Source organism: Rhinoderma darwinii, assembly GCF_050947455.1.
Source record: "Rhinoderma darwinii isolate aRhiDar2 chromosome 11 unlocalized genomic scaffold, aRhiDar2.hap1 SUPER_11_unloc_21, whole genome shotgun sequence".
Classification (NCBI taxonomy): domain Eukaryota; kingdom Metazoa; phylum Chordata; class Amphibia; order Anura; family Rhinodermatidae; genus Rhinoderma; species Rhinoderma darwinii.
Genome location: NW_027461853.1, coordinates 230,220 through 248,619, shown reverse-complemented (window position 1 = coordinate 248,619; position 18,400 = coordinate 230,220). Strand labels below are relative to the sequence as shown.

The window sequence follows — 18,400 nt, the reverse complement described above, 5'->3', positions numbered from 1 at the left end:
CAGGGAAATAATGCCGGTAAGATGAGGGAACAGGGACAAAATGCCGGTAATATGAAGGAACAGGGCCATAATGCCGGTACTATGATGGAACAGGGACATAATGCCTGTAATATGAAGGAACAAGGAAATAATCCCTGTAATATGAAGGAACAGGGAGGTAATGCCGATAATATGAAGGAACAGGGACATAAAGCCGGTAATAGGAAGGAACAGGGACATAATGCCTGTAATATGAAGGAACAGGGACATAATGCCGGTAATATGAAGGAACAGGGACATAATACCGGTAATATGAAGGAACAGGGACATAATGCATGTAATATGAGGGAACAGGGACATAATGCCGGTAATATGAAGGAACAGGGACGTAATGCCTGTAATATGAAGGAACAGGGACATAATGCCGGTAATATGAAGGGACAGGGAACTAAAGCCGGTAATATGAAGGAACAGGGACATAATGCCGGTAATATGAAGGAACGGGGACATAATGCCTGTAATATGAAGGAACAGGGAAATAATGCCTGTAATATGAAGGAACAGGGACATAATGCCGGTAATATGAAGGAACGGGGACATAATGCCGGTAATATGAAGGAACAGGGACATAATGCCTGTAATATGAAGGCACAGGGACATAATGCCAGTAATATGAAGGAACAGGGACATAATGCCGATAATATGAAGGAACAGGGACATAATGCCGGTAATATGAAGGAACAGGGACATAATGCCGGTAATATGAAGGAACAGGGACATAATGCCGATAATATGAAGGAACAGGGACATAATGCCGGTAATATGAAGGAACAGGGACATAATGCCAGTAATATGAAGGAACAGGGAAATAATGCCTGTAATATGAAGGAACAGGGACATAATGCCGGAAATATGAAGGAACAGGGACATAATGCCGGTAATATGAAGGAACAGGTACGTACTGCCGGTAAGAGGCGGGAACAGGGAGATAATGCCGGTAAGATGAAGGAACAGGGACATAATGCCAGTTATATGAAGGAACAGGGAAATAATGCCTGTAATATGAAGGAACAGGGACATAATGCGGTAATATGAAGGAACAGGGACATAATGCCGGTAATATGAAGGAATAGGGACATAATGCCGGTTCAGATGAGGGAACAGGGACATAAAGCCGGTAAGATGAAGGAACAGAGACATAATGCCGGTAATATGAAGGAACAGGGACATAATGCCGGTAATATGAAGGAACAGGGACGTACTGCCGATAATATGAAGGAACAGGGACATAATGCCGGTAAGAAGAGGGAACAGGGAGATAATGCCGGTATGATGAGGGAACAGGGAGATAATGCCGGTAAGATGAGGGAACAGGGACATAATGCTGGTAAGGTGAAGGAACAGGGAAATAATGGCTGTAATATGAAGGAACAGGGACATAGTGCCAGTAATATGAAGGAACAGGGACATAATGACCCTAATGCCGTAATGCCGGAAATATGAAGGAACAGGGACATAATGCCAGTAATATGAAGGAACAGGGACATAATGACCCTAATATGAAGGAACAGTCACATAATGCCTGTAATAAGAAGGAACAGGGACATAATGCCGGTAATAGGAAGGAACAGGGACATAATGCCGGTAAAATGAAGGTACAAGGAGATAATGCCGGTAATATGAAGGAACAGGGACATAATGCCGGTATGATGAGGGAACAGGGACATAATTCCCTTTAATATGAGGGAACAGGGAGATAATGCCGGTAATATGAAGGAACAGGGACATAATGCCGGTATGATGAGGGAACAGGGAGATAATGCCGGTAAGATGAGGGAACAGGGACATAATGCCTGTAAGATGAAGGAACAGGGACATAATGTTGGTAATATGAAGGTACAGGGAAATAATCCCTTTAATATGAAGGAACAGGGAGGTAATGCCGATAATATGAAGGAACAGGGACATAATGCCGTTAAGATGAGGGAACAGGGACATAATGCCGATAATATGAAGGAGCCAGGACGTAATGCCGGTGATATGAAGGAACAGGGACATAATGCCAATAATATAAAGGAACAGGGACGTAATGCCGATAATATGAAGGAACAGGGACATAATGCCGGTAAGATGAAGGAACAGGGACGTAATGCCTGTAATATGAAGGAACAGGGACATAATGCCGGTAATATGAAGGAACAGGGACATAATGACGGTAATATGAAGGAACAGGGAAATAATGTGGTAATATGAAGGAACAGGGACATAATGCCTGTAATATGAAGGAACAGGGACATAATGCCGGTAATATGAAGGAATAGGGACATACTGCCGGTAATATGAAGGAATAGGAAATAATAATGCCTGTAATATGCATAAACAGGGACATAATGCCGGTAATATAAAGGAACAGGGACATAATGCTGGTAATATGAAGCAACAATGACATAATGCCGGTAATATGAAGGAACAGGGAAATAATGCGTGTAATATGAAGGAATAGGGACATAATGCCTGTAATATGAAGAAACAGGGACATAATGCCGGTAATATGAAGGAACAGGGACATAATACCGGTAATATGAAGGAACAGGGACATAATGCATGTAATATGAGGGAACAGGGAGATAATGCCGGTAATATGAAGGAACAGGGACATAATGCCGGTATGATGAGGGAACAGGGAGATAATGCCGGTAAGATGAGGGAACAGGGACATAATGCCTGTAAGATGAAGGAACAGGGACATAATGTTGGTAATATGAAGGTACAGGGAAATAATCCCTTTAATATGAAGGAACAGGGAGGTAATGCCGATAATATGAAGGAACAGGGACATAATGCCGTTAAGATGAGGGAACAGGGACATAATGCCGATAATATGAAGGAGCCAGGACGTAATGCCGGTGATATGAAGGAACAGGGACATAATGCCAATAATATAAAGGAACAGGGACGTAATGCCGATAATATGAAGGAACAGGGACATAATGCCGGTAATATGAAGGAACAGGGACGTAATGCCTGTAATATGAAGGAACAGGGACATAATGCCGGTAATATGAAGGAACAGGGACATAATGACGGTAATATGAAGGAACAGGGAAATAATGTGGTAATATGAAGGAACAGGGACATAATGCCTGTAATATGAAGGAACAGGGACATAATGCCGGTAATATGAAGGAATAGGGACATACTGCCGGTAATATGAAGGAATAGGAAATAATAATGCCTGTAATATGCATAAACAGGGACATAATGCCGGTAATATAAAGGAACAGGGACATAATGCTGGTAATATGAAGCAACAATGACATAATGCCGGTAATATGAAGGAACAGGGAAATAATGCGTGTAATATGAAGGAATAGGGACATAATGCCTGTAATATGAAGAAACAGGGACATAATGCCGGTAATATGAAGGAACAGGGACATAATACCGGTAATATGAAGGAACAGGGACATAATGCATGTAATATGAGGGAACAGGGACATAATGCCGGTAATATGAAGGAACAGGGACATAATGCCGGTAATATGAAGGAAGAGGCACATAATGCCGGTAATATGAAGGAACAGGGATATAATGCCTGTAATATGAAGGAACAGGGACATAATGCCGGTAATATGAAGGGACAGGGAACTAAAGCCGGTAATATGAAGGAACAGGGACATAATGCCGGTAATATGAAGGAACGGGGACATAATGCCTGTAATATGAAGGAACAGGGAAATAATGTCTGTAATATGAAGGAACGGGGACATAATGCCGGTAATATGAAGGAACGGGGACATAATGCCGGTAATATGAAGGAACGGGGACATAATGCCGGTAATATGAAGGAACGGGGACATAATGCCTGTAATATGAAGGAACAGGGAAATAATGCCGGTAATATGAAGGAACAGGGACATAATGCCGGTAATATGAAGGAACAGGGACATAATGCCGGTAATATGAAGGAACAGGGACATAATGCCGATAATATGAAGGAACAGGGACATAATGCCGGTAATATGAAGGAACAGGGACATAATGCCGGTAATATGAAGGAACAGGGACATAATGCCGGTAATATGAAGGAACAGGGACATAATGCCGATAATATGAAGGAACAGGGACATAATGCCGGTAATATGAAGGAACAGGGACATAATTCCGGTAATATGAAGGAACAGGTACGTACTGCCGGTAAGAGGCGGGAACAGGGACATAATGCGGTAATATGAAGGAACAGGGACATAATGCCTGTAACATGAAGGAACAGGGACATAATGCCGGTAATATGAAGGAACAGGGACATAATGCTGGTAATATGAAGGAACAGGGAAATAATGCCTGTAATATGAAGGAACAGGGACATAATGCCAGAAATATGAAGGAACAGGGACATAATGCCGGTAATATGAAGGAACAGGGAAATAATGCCTGTAATATGAAGGAACAGGGACATAATGACGGAAATATGAAGGAACAGGGACATAATGCCTGTAATATGAAAGAACAAGAACATAATGCCGGTACTTTGAAGGAACAGGGACATAATGCCGGTAATATGAAGGAACAGGGACGTACTGCCGATAATATGAAGGAACAGGGACATAATGCCGGTAAGAGGAGGGAACAGGGAGATAATGCCGGTAAGATGAGGGAACAGGGACATAATGCCGATAATATGAAGGAACAGGGACGTAATGCCGGTTCAGATGAGGGAACAGGGACATAATGCCGGTAATATGAAGGAATAGGGACATAATGCCGGTTCAGATGAGGGAACAGGGACATAAAGCCGGTAAGATGAAGGAACAGAGACATAATGCCGGTAATATGAAGGAATAAGGACATAATGCCGGTAATATGAAGGAACAGGGACATAATGCCGGTAATATGAAGGAACAGGGACATAATGCCGGTAATATGAAGGAACAGGGACATAATGCCGGTAATATGAAGGAACAGGGACATAATGCCGGTAAGAGGCGGGAACAGGGAGATAATGCCGGTAAGATGAAGGAACAGGGACATAATGCCTGTAATATGAAGGAACAGGGACATAATGCCTGTAAGAGGAGGGAACAGGGAGATAATGCCGGTAAAATGAAGGAACAGGGACATAATGTCGGAAATATGAAGGAACAGGGACATAATGCCTGTAATATGAAAGAACAAGAACATAATGCCGGTACTTTGAAGGAACAGGGACATAATGCCGGTAATATGAAGGAACAGGGACGTACTGCCGATAATATGAAGGAACAGGGACATAATGCCGGTAAGAGGAGGGAACAGGGAGATAATGCCGGTATGATGAGGGAACAGGGAGATAATGCCGGTAAGATGAGGGAACAGGGACATAATGGCGGTAATATGAATGAACAGGGACATAATGCCGGTAATATGAAGGAACAGGGACATAATGCCAGAAATATGAAGGAACAGGGACATAATGCCAGTAATATGAAGGAACAGGGACATAATGCTGGTAAGGTGAAGGAACAGGGAAATAATGGCTGTAATATGAAGGAACAGGGACGTAATGCCGGAAATATGAAGGAACAGGGACATAATGACCCTAATATGAAGGAACAGTCACATAATGCCTGTAATAAGAAGGAACAGGGACATAATGCCGGTAATAGGAAGGAACAGGGACATAATGCCGGTAAAATGAAGGTACAAGGACATAATGCTGGTAAGATGAGTGAACAGGTACAAAATGCCGGTAAGATGAGGGAACAGGGACATAATGCCGGTAATATGAGGGAACAGGGAGATAATGCCGGTAATATGAAGGAACAGGGACATAATGCCGGTATGATGAGGGAACAGGGAGATAATGCCGGTAAGATGAGGGAACAGGGACATAATGCCTGTAAGATGAAGGAACAAGGACATAATGCCTGTAATATGAAGGATCAGGGACATAATGCCAGTAATATGAAGGAACAGGGACATAATGCCGGTAATATGAAGGAACAGGGAAACAATGCCGGTAATATGAAGGAACAGGGACATAATGCCGGTACTATGATGGAACAGGGACATAATGCCTGTAATATGAAGGAACAAGGAAATAATCCCTTTAATATGAAGGAACAGGGAGGTAATGGCGATAATATGAAGGAACAGGGACATAATGCCGTTAAGATGAGGGAACAGGGACATAATGCCGATAATATGAAGGAGCCAGGACGTAATGCCGGTAATATGAAGGAACAGGGACATAATGCCGGTAATATGCAGGAACAGGGACGTAATGGCGGTAATATGAATAAACAGGGACGTAATGCCGATAATATGAAGGAACAGGGACATAATGCCGATAATATAAAGGAACAGGGACGTAATGCCGATAATATGAAGGAACAGGGACATAATGCCGGTAAGATGAAGGAACAGGCACATCATGCCGGTTCAGAAGAGGGAACAGGGACATAATGCCGGTAATATGAAGGAAAAGGGACGTAATGCCTGTAATATGAAGGAACAGGGACATAATGCCGGTAATATGAAGGAACAGGGACATAATGCCGGTAATATGAAGGAACAGGGAAATAATGTGGTAATATGAAGGAACAGGGACATAATGCCTGTAATATGAAGGAACAGGGACATAATGCCGGTAATATGAAGGAATAGGGACATAATGCCGGTAATATGAAGGAATAGGAAATAATGCCTGTAATATGCAGAAACAGGGACATAATGCCGGTAATATAAAGGAACAGGGACATAATGCCGGTAATATGAAGCAACAAGGACATAATGCCGGTAATAAGAAGGAACAGGGAAATAATGCGTGTAATATGAAGGAATAGGGACATAATGCCTGTAATATGAAGAAACAGGGACATAATGCCGGTAATATGAAGGAACAGGGAAATTGTGCCGGTAATATGATGGAATAGGACATAATGCCGGTAATATAAAGGAACAGGGACATAATGCCGGAAATATGAAGGAACAGGGACATAATGCCGGTAATATGAAGGAACAGGGAAATAATGCCTGTAATATGAAGGAACAGGGACATAATGCCGGTAATATGAAGGAACAGGGACATAGTGCCGGTAATATGAAGGAATAGGGAAATAATGCCGGTAATATGAAGGAACAGGGAAATAATGCCGGTAATATGAAGGAACAGGGACATAATGCCTGTAATATGAAGGAACAGGGACATAATGCCGGTAATATGAAGGAACAGGGACATAATACCGGTAATATGAAGGAACAGGGACATAATGCATGTAATATGAGGGAACAGGGACATAATGCCGGTAATATGAAGGAACAGGGACATAATGCCGGTAATATGAAGGAAGAGGCACATAATGCCGGTAATATGAAGGAACAGGGATATAATGCCTGTAATATGAAGGAACAGGGACATAATGCCGGTAATATGAAGGGACAGGGAACTAAAGCCGGTAATATGAAGGAATAGGGACATAATGCCGGTAATATGAAGGAACGGGGACATAATGCCGGTAATATGAAGGAACAGGGACATAATGCCTGTAATATGAAGGAACAGGGACATAATGCCGGTAATATGAAGGAACAGGGACATAATGCCGATAATATGAAGGAACAGGGACATAATGCCGGTAATATGAATGAACAGGGACATAATGCCGGTAATATGAAGGAACAGGGACATAATGCCAGAAATATGAAGGAACAGGGACATAATGCCAGTAATATGAAGGAACAGGGACATAATGCTGGTAAGATGAGGGAACAGGGACATAATGCCGGTAATATGAAGGAACAGGAACATAAAGCCGGTAATATGAAGGAAGAGGCACATAATGCTGGTAATATGAGGGAACAGGGACATAATGCATGTAAGATGAGGGAACAGCGACGTAATGCCGATAATATGAAGGAACAGGGACGTAATGCCGATGATATGAAGGAACAGGGACATAATGCCTTTAAGATGAAGGAGCAGGCACATCATGCCGGTTCAGATGAGGGAACAGGGACATAATGCCGGTAATATGAAGGAATAGGGACATAATGCCGGTTCAGATGAGGGAACAGGGACATAAAGCCGGTAAGATGAAGGAACAGAGACATAATGCCTGTAATATGAAAGAACAGGGACATAATGCCGGTAATATGAAGGAAGAGGCACATAATGCTGGTAAGATGAGGGAACAGGGACATAATACATGTAATATGAAGGAACAGGGACATAATGCCGGTAATAAGAAGGAACAGGGACATAATGCTGGTAATATGAAGGAACAGGGATATAATGCTGGTAAGATGAAGGAACAGGCACATAATGCCTGTAATAAGAAGGAACAGGGACATAATGCCTGTAATATGAAGGAACAGGGACATAATGCCGTTAAGATGAGGGAACAGGGACAAAATGCCGGTAAGATGAGGGAACAGGGACGTAATTCCGGTAAGATGAAGGAACAGGCACATCATGCCGGTTCAGATGAGGGAACAGGGACATAATGCCGGTAATATGAAGGAATAGGGACATAATGCCGGTTCAGATGAGGGAACAGGGACATAAAGTCGGTAAGATGAAGGAACAGAGACATAATGCCTGTAATATGAAGGAACAGGGACATAATGCCGGTAATATGAAGGAACAGGGACATATTGCCTGTAATATGAAGGAACAGGGACATAATGCCGGTAAGATGAGGGAACAGGGACAAAATGCCTGTAATATGAAGGAACAGGGACATAATGCCGGTAATATGAAGGAACAGGGACATATTGCCTGTAATATGAAGGAACAGGGACATAATGCCGGTAAGATGAGGGAACAGGGACAAATTGCCGGTAATATGAAGGAACAGGGACATAATGCCGGTAATATGAAGGAAGAGGCACATAATGCTGGTAAGATGAGGGAACAGGGACATAATACATGTAATATGAAGGAACAGGGACATAATGCCGGTAATAAGAAGGAACAGGGACATAATGCTGGTAATATGAAGGAACAGGGATATAATGCTGGTAAGATGAAGGAACAGGCACATAATGCCTGTAATAAGAAGGAACAGGGACATAATGCCTGTAATATGAAGGAACAGGGACATAATGCCGTTAAGATGAGGGAACAGGGACAAAATGCCGGTAAGATGAGGGAACAGGGACGTAATTCCGGTAAGATGAAGGAACAGGCACATCATGCCGGTTCAGATGAGGGAACAGGGACATAATGCCGGTAATATGAAGGAATAGGGACATAATGCCGGTTCAGATGAGGGAACAGGGACATAAAGTCGGTAAGATGAAGGAACAGAGACATAATGCCTGTAATATGAAGGAACAGGGACATAATGCCGGTAATATGAAGGAACAGGGACATATTGCCTGTAATATGAAGGAACAGGGACATAATGCCGGTAAGATGAGGGAACAGGGACAAAATGCCTGTAATATGAAGGAACAGGGACATAATGCCGGTAATATGAAGGAACAGGGACATATTGCCTGTAATATGAAGGAACAGGGACATAATGCCGGTAAGATGAGGGAACAGGGACAAATTGCCGGTAATATATCCCTGTTCCATCATCTTACCGCCATTATTTCCCTGTTCCTTCATATTACAGGCTTTACGTCCCTGTTCCTTCATATTACATGCTATATGTCCCTGTTTTTTCATATTACAGGCTTTATGTCCCTGTTTCCTCATATTACAGGCATTACGTCCCTGTTCCTTCATATTACAGGCATTATGTCCCTATTCTATTACAGCGTGTAGAAGAAACCAGAGACTGCTCCAATAACCAGGCACAGACACCAGAGTCTGCTCCACCTGTATTAAAATAACGACTAAACACACTAGAGTTTGCGGCTACAACAACCTTGCACCAAAAAAAATATCGGGTATTGTAATACGGGTGGAGCAAACTTTGTTGTTGTGTGCAAGATTATTGTAACAGCAAAGTCTGTATTGCAATACCCGGCACAGAGGAGACGCCACAGAGTGCTCCTCCTGTATTACAATAACCCAGCACAGAGGAGACACCACAGAGTGCTCCTCCTGTATTACAATAACCCAGCACAGACAGGACACCAGAGTGCTCCTCCTGTATTACAATAACCCAGCACAGACAAGACACCACAGAGTGCTCCTCCTGTATTACAATAACCCAGCACAGACAGGACACCAGAGTGCTCCTCCTGTATTACAATAACCCAGCACAGACAGGACACCACAGAGTGCTCCTCCTGTATTACAATAACCCAGCACAGACAGGACACCACAGAGTGCTCCTCCTGTATTACAATAACCCAACACAGACAGGACACCACAGACTGCACCTCCTGTATTACAATAACCCAGCACAGACAGGACACCACAGAGTGCTCCTCCTGTATTACAATAACCCAACACAGACAGGACACCACAGAGTGCTCCTCCTGTATTACAATAACCCAACACAGACAGGACACCACAGAGTGCTCCTCCTGTATTACAATAACCCAGCACAGACAGGACACCACAGAGTGCTCCTCCTGTATTACAATAACCCAGCACAGACAGGACACCACAGAGTGCTCCTCCTGTATTACAATAACCCGGCACAGAGGAGACACCACAGAGTGCTCCTCCTGTATTACAATAACCCGGCACAGAGGAGACACCACAGAGTGCTCCTCCTGTATTACAATAACCCAGCACAGACAGGACACCACAGAGTGCTCCTCCTGTATTACAATAACCCGGCACAGAGGAGACACCACAGAGTGCTCCTCCTGTATTACAATAACCCAGCACAGAGGAGACACCACAGAGTGCTCCTCCTGTATTACAATAACCCGGCACAGACAGGACACCAGAGTGCTCCTCCTGTATTACAATATTCGGCACAGACAGGACACACAGAGTGCTCCTCCTGTATTACAATAACCCAGCCACAGACAGGTCACCACAGAGTGCTCCTCCTGTATTACAATAACCCAGCACAGACAGGACACCACAGAGTGCTCCTCCTGTATTACAATAACCCGGCACAGACAGGACACCACAGAGTGCTCCTCCTGTATTACAATAACCCAGCACAGACAGGACACCACAGAGTGCTCCTCCTGTATTACAATAACCCAGCACAGACAGGACACCAAAGTGCTCCTCCTGTATTACAATAACCCAGCACAGACAGGACACCACAGAGTGCTCCTCCTGTATTACAATAACCCAGCACAGACAGGACACCACAGAGTGCTCCTCCTGTATTACAATAACCCAGCACAGACAGGACACCACAGAGTGCTCCTCCTGTATTACAATAACCCAGCACAGACAGGACACCACAGAGTGCTCCTCCTGTATTACAATAACCCGGCACAGACAGGACACCACAGAGTGCTCCTCCTGTATTACAATAACCCAGCACAGACAGGACACCAGAGTGCTCCTCCTGTATTACAATAACCCAGCACAGACAGGACACCACAGAGTGCTCCTCCTGTATTACAATAACCCGGCACAGACAGGACACCACAGAGTGCTCCTCCTGTATTACAATAACCCAGCACAGACAGGACACCACAGAGTGCTCCTCCTGTATTACAATAACCCAGCACAGACAGGACACCAAAGTGCTCCTCCTGTATTACAATAACCCAGCACAGACAGGACACCACAGAGTGCTCCTCCTGTATTACAATAACCCAGCACAGACAGGACACCAGAGTGCTCCTCCTGTATTACAATAACCCAGCACAGACAGGACACCACAGAGTGCTCCTCCTGTATTACAATAACCCAGCACAGACAACAAACTATTGTCTGCTCCACCTGTATTATAATAATCCGGAAAAGACAACAAACTATAGTCTGCTCCACCTGTATTATAATAATCCGGAAAAGACAAGCAACTATCGTCTACTTCACCTGTAATACAATAACCCCGCACAGAATAGACACCAGAGTCTACTTCACCTGTATTCATATAACCCAGAACATACGTATTGATGTAATACAGATGGAACAGATTCTAGTGTACTTTAACAGACAAGACATTAGAGTGCGCTCCACCTGTATTACAGGAACCCAAGTCCCGGCACATACAGTACGCTAGAATCTGCTCCACCTGTATTACAATAACCCAGCACAGGAAAGACACCAGAGACTGCTCCTCCTGTATTACAATAACCCAGCACAGACAGGACACCAGAGTGCTCCTCCTGTATTACAATAACCCAGCACAGACAGGACACCACAGAGTGCTCCTCCTGTATTACAATAACCCGGCACAGACAGGACACCACAGAGTGCTCCTCCTGTATTACAATAACCCAGCACAGACAGGACACCAGAGTGCTCCTCCTGTATTACAATAACCCAGCACAGACAGGACACCACAGAGTGCTCCTCCTGTATTACAATAACCCGGCACAGACAGGACACCACAGAGTGCTCCTCCTGTATTACAATAACCCAGCACAGACAGGACACCACAGAGTGCTCCTCCTGTATTACAATAACCCAGCACAGACAGGACACCAAAGTGCTCCTCCTGTATTACAATAACCCAGCACAGACAGGACACCACAGAGTGCTCCTCCTGTATTACAATAACCCAGCACAGACAGGACACCAGAGTGCTCCTCCTGTATTACAATAACCCAGCACAGACAGGACACCACAGAGTGCTCCTCCTGTATTACAATAACCCAGCACAGACAACAAACTATTGTCTGCTCCACCTGTATTATAATAATCCGGAAAAGACAACAAACTATAGTCTGCTCCACCTGTATTATAATAATCCGGAAAAGACAAGCAACTATCGTCTACTTCACCTGTAATACAATAACCCCGCACAGAATAGACACCAGAGTCTACTTCACCTGTATTCATATAACCCAGAACATACGTATTGATGTAATACAGATGGAACAGATTCTAGTGTACTTTAACAGACAAGACATTAGAGTGCGCTCCACCTGTATTACAGGAACCCAAGTCCCGGCACATACAGTACGCTAGAATCTGCTCCACCTGTATTACAATAACCCAGCACAGGAAAGACACCAGAGACTGCTCCTTTAGTAATAGAATGACCAGGCACAGACAAGACACTATAGTCTGCTCCACCTGTATTCAAATTACCCAGCACAGACAAGACACCAGAATGCTCCTCTTTTATTACAATGAGCCGGAATAGACTAGAACTAGAGCAGGGGTGTCAAGCACTCGGCCCGCGGGACACAGCGCCGCTAATACAGGCTCTGCTACGGGACTCGGTGGAATTCCCTGACATCGCTGCCCATATATGGACAGTGTTGTCAGGGTCTTACCCAGAGCGGAGTCCCGAGCAGAGCGCTAGTACAGGCTCTGCTCTGGGACTGTGGAAATAACTGACATCGCTGGTGGTGACGTACAAACATGTAACACGTGTTTATTACATCCGTATCGTTTCCTAATTACACGCATTATGTCCCTGTCCTCTCATATTACCGGCATAATGTCACTGTCCCCTCATATTACTGGCATTATGTCCGGTGTAGGAGGGTACAGGGACATAATGCCAGTAATATGTCCCTGTTCCCTCATCTTCGAGGCATTATGTCCCTGCTCCTTCATATTACCGGCTTTATGTCCTTGTTCCTTCATATTACAGGCATTATGTCCCTGTTCCTTCATATTACCGGCATTATGTCCCTGTTCCTTCATATTACCGGCATTATGTGCCTGTTCCTTCATATTTCAGGCATTATGTCCCTGTTCCTTCATATTACCGGCATTATGTCCCTGTTCCTTCATATTACCAGCATTATGTGCCTGTTCCTTCATATTACAGGCATTATGTCCCTGTTCCCTCATATTACCGGCATTATGTCCCTGTTCCCTCATATTACCGGCATTACGTCCCTGTTCCTTCATATTACCGGCATTATGTCCCTGTTCCATCATATTTCAGGCATTATGTCCCTGTTCCTTCAAATTACCGGCATTATGTCCCTGTTCCTTCATATTACAGGCATTATTTCCCTGTTCCTTCATGTTACAGGCATTATGTCCCTGTTCCCTCCTTTTACCGCATTATGTCCCTTTTCTATTACAGGGTGTAGAAGAAACCAGAGTCTGCTCCACCTGTATTAAAATAAGCCCTCACAGACAAGAAATAGAGTCTGCTCCACCTGTATTACAATAAGGAGTCAACACATTAGAGTTGGCTGCTACATTAACCTAGCACCAAAAAAACCACCTTTGGTTATTATAGCCTCAAACTTTGGTTGACTGGTTATTGTAATGCAGGTGGAGCAGACTCTGGCGTCTCCTCTTTATCGGGTATTGTAAAACGGGTGGAGCAAACGTTGTTGTTTTTTTTTTTTGTGCAAGATTATTGTTTCAGCAATGTCTGTATTGCAATACCCGGCACAGAGGAGACACCAGAGTCTGCTCCGCCTGTATTACAATACCCGGCACAGAGGAGACACCAGAGTCTGCTCCACTTGTATTGCAATACCCGGCACAGAGGAGACACCAGAGTCTGCTCCACTTGTATTACAATACCCGGCACAGAGGAGACACCAGAGTCTGCTCCACTTGTATTACAACACCCGGCACAGAGGAGACACCAGAGTCTGCTCCACTTGTATTACAATACCCGGCACAGAGGAGACACCAGAGTCTGCTCCACTTGTATTACAATACCCGGCACAGAGGAGACACCAGAGTCTGCTCCGCCTGTATTACAATACCCGGCACAGAGGAGACACCAGAGTCTGCTCCGCCTGTATTACAATACCCGGTACAGAGGAGACACCAGAGTCTGCTCCACTTGTATTACAATACCCGGCACAGAGACACCAGAGTCTGCTCCGCCTGTATTACAATAACCACCCTTTACCCAGTCCTCGCCAGTGTGATTGCTTGTTCTCTATCGGCGTCAAGCAGTTTCCCTGGCATCTGTTATAAATCTGACTACTACCCTCATCATTGTTATTTACAGATGTCCCATGCTTCCTTCCGTCTCCTAATGTACAATGTTCCGTTTCTTCTGGACAGTGTGATATTATGACGGGTCATCTGCCCGCAGGATCCGTGACCCGGCTTCATCACACGCGGCAATGTCTCTCCCTGTCCGGCAGCCACATAATGTATGAAGCAGCATCTGCACCGACACGAGAGCGGCCGCACATAGAACAGGGGGACTAGCGGGAGGCCAGACAATAGCAGGCACAGCTCTGTTGTAGACAAGGTGGGTGGCTCTTAGAAGAGCCTTTGTGTTCTTACTGCAGGGACGGGGCACATTACTTGGCGCTGGTGTACTTGGTGACGGCCTTGGTGCCCTCGGACACGGCGTGCTTGGCCAGCTCTCCAGGCAGCAGCAGGCGCACGGCAGTCTGGATCTCCCGGGAGGTGATGGTGGAGCGCTTGTTGTAGTGAGCCAGGCGGGAGGCTTCCCCTGCGATGCGCTCGAAGATGTCATTGACGAAGGAGTTCATGATGCCCATGGCCTTGGACGAGATGCCGGTGTCAGGGTGGACCTGCTTGAGCACCTTGTACACGTAAATGGCGTAGCTTTCCTTCCTGCTCTTTCTCCGCTTCTTGCCGTCCTTCTTCTGTGTCTTGGTCACGGCTTTCTTGGAGCCCTTCTTGGGCGCCGGGGCAGACTTGGCGGGCTCAGGCATGATAACACACTGCGATCCGCTCACAACTGAGATAATGGAATGCTTTACCCTTCCACCGCTGCTGTATTTATACACGGGCTATGCAAATGAGCAACGCTGCCTGACCGCTGTTCTACTGGAAGAGCAAGTCATGTGACCTATGGAATCGTCATAAGCCACTCCCAGTGCAGCTAATTGGTGGTTCCCACAAGTCTGTTCTCTGTTGGTGGCTTTAAATCTATCCAATCACAGGAGCTGGTGAGCGGTGCAGTAGCTTATAAACGGCAGCAGAAAGGGTGTGATTGTTACGATACGGACTGGAGATTTCTCTGCTTTAGCGATGTCTGGACGCGGTAAACAGGGAGGCAAAGTGCGGGCTAAAGCCAAGACCCGCTCATCCCGGGCAGGACTTCAGTTCCCTGTAGGTCGTGTGCACAGACTTCTCCGCAAGGGCAACTACGCTCAGAGGGTCGGCGCCGGCGCTCCGGTCTACCTGGCCGCTGTGCTGGAATATCTGACCGCTGAGATCCTGGAACTGGCCGGAAATGCCGCCCGGGACAACAAGAAGACCCGAATTATCCCCCGTCACTTGCAGCTGGCCGTGCGCAATGACGAGGAGCTCAACAAGCTGCTGGGTGGTGTGACCATCGCTCAGGGAGGCGTCCTGCCCAACATCCAGGCCGTTCTGCTGCCCAAGAAGACCGAGAGCAGCAAAAGCGCCAAGAGCAAGTGAGCGCCGCTTATCCCACATTTAACCACAAAGGCTCTTTTAAGAGCCGCCCACGTGATCCTTAGAACAGAGCTCTCACCGCTGATCTCCGATATGTAAACGTTCTGTGCCAGATAAGTGGCTCTGCTTGTACAGAGATCTAGCCATCAGGAGGTGGCGACAATCTCTATTATGAATTCATATACCGCGGGGATAAACATTGAAGAGGAAGCCGTAGGGGGTGTGTAGAACTGCTGCGTTACTCATGACCTATACATTCACTACTGCCTCGTGTAGATGATGGCGCTGTCCTCATTGGTGCACTAACTATACTGTACAGGACACATTAATAGTACAACTACTCCAGTGATTCATGTTCATGATCTACAACTCGCCCCCGACTACATAGTGTCTTAAATTATATCTTCCAGTCTCAAGAGCGTTGTCACAATTCGGTCCTCCTGGAGTATAACCACCATCATCCCAGGTGTTTAGGCTAAGATTCCATCCCCGCGTCATGTACCGATAAGAGCAGTTCCTAAACTACAAAGGAGAAGTCCTACGAGGGGTCTGCGGCAATGCTTTATATACACAGGAGACGCTATTCGGGTAACAAACCATTCCTCTCAAGAACTCTTAGCTTCTAATTCTGCCCTGGTGTACACCACCAACTAAATGTGAACAAATGAAAAAGGGAGGGGAAGAGAAGGGAAAGAAGCGCACGGATCAAAGGATCTCTCGAATTGGTAGTTTGTTTTGAAAATCTGGTAACATTTGTAGCAATGAGAGCAGCTTGGAAAACACGGCCCCTCCAACATTGGGTTTTGCTCTTGTAAAATGCCGTATCAGCTGCATCAGTTTCTCCTTTTTCATTCATTGAATGCGTCTCACTAAATGCTGCTCTGCAAGAAACTGCACGCGTTACTGTAATAAAGTGAGTCCTATATAGGGACAGCAGACAGATTCATTATTAGTACTAGAGGTTACTAGATTTATTGCCAGCAGCCTTATTAATCCCAGCCGTCCGGCAGAATGAGATACGAAGCAATACGAGCCGATACGTGTGTCAAAGTTGGTCCCAGTAACAGATTTATTGTTTGTTGTAAGAATCTGGTAACATTAGTAGCAGTGACAGCAGCTAAGAAAACACTGGCCCTCTCTCCAAGGATTGCGGAAAGCACGTTGCCCAGCAGCAAGCTGGACGCCGAAGAAGCAACACCGCAAGTCCGCTGTGTGATCCACTGCTCGTGCGCTTATACAGCGCTATGAGCAACTGAGCGGATATTCAGCGGTGAGTTTCTGCCACTCGTGTACATGCAGGCATCGGCACAAACGGCGTCCGGCAGCGCCGCTACGAGGATGTGTTTTCCTGCCGGAGGATCACTCGGCAGCAAGTATAGCACTAAGGCACTCATTCCCTTCAGATTAACATTCCCTGGTCTAAGACCCAATTCAGTCAGCTGCTTCTAGGACGTTATTAGGAGACACACTGCAGTCCACATATCCGGCTCCTCACTGAAAGACCGACGTGATACTGAAGCCCTTACCCCCGTGTATATAGAAGTAGAAGGTCACTGCTCAGATACACGAGCGGTCACCAGCAGACATCATAGCTGATCTATAGAGGATGTGGCGGCTCTGAGAAGAGCCTTTGTGTTGTGTAAGATGGAGCAGAACAGGAGCGGAATTAACCTCCGAAGCCGTAGAGAGTGCGGCCCTGGCGTTTGAGCGCGTACACCACGTCCATAGCAGTGACGGTCTTCCTCTTGGCGTGCTCGGTGTAGGTGACGGCGTCACGGATGACGTTCTCCAGGAAAACCTTCAGGACGCCGCGAGTCTCTTCATAGATGAGACCGGAGATGCGTTTGACGCCTCCCCTGCGAGCTAGACGGCGGATTGCAGGCTTGGTGATGCCCTGGATGTTATCACGGAGCACCTTCCTGTGCCGCTTGGCACCGCCCTTTCCGAGTCCTTTTCCTCCTTTACCACGACCAGACATCCTGTAAGCTGGAGCTGAAGAGAACTATTGTACCAAGAACCGCGGGGCGCGTCTTTATATAGACCTTGGGTGGACCAGAGAGAGAACTGTCA

General features: G+C 45.7%; 2 protein-coding genes across 2 annotated transcripts; one reads left to right on the top strand and one right to left on the bottom strand.

Annotated features, from left to right (window-relative positions):
• Positions 1 to 15,240: 15,240 nt before the first annotated feature.
• Positions 15,241 to 15,621, bottom strand: LOC142698037 (histone H2B 1.1). Its single transcript, XM_075847768.1, has one exon. The coding sequence runs from the start codon at positions 15,619 to 15,621 to the stop codon at positions 15,241 to 15,243; it is 381 nt and encodes a 126-aa protein (XP_075703883.1).
• A 319-nt stretch (positions 15,622 to 15,940) lies between these two features.
• On the top strand, positions 15,941 to 16,333 carry LOC142698033 (histone H2A type 1-like). Its single transcript, XM_075847765.1, has one exon. The coding sequence runs from the start codon at positions 15,941 to 15,943 to the stop codon at positions 16,331 to 16,333; it is 393 nt and encodes a 130-aa protein (XP_075703880.1).
• Positions 16,334 to 18,400: the final 2,067 nt, after the last annotated feature.

Bases quoted from the DNA above. Each gene is read 5' to 3' on its own strand.
- LOC142698037 (XM_075847768.1), bottom strand. From the start codon at position 15,621: ATGCCTGAGCCCGCCAAGTCTGCCCCGGCGCCCAAGAAGGGCTCCAAG.
- LOC142698033 (XM_075847765.1), top strand. From the start codon at position 15,941: ATGTCTGGACGCGGTAAACAGGGAGGCAAAGTGCGGGCTAAAGCCAAG.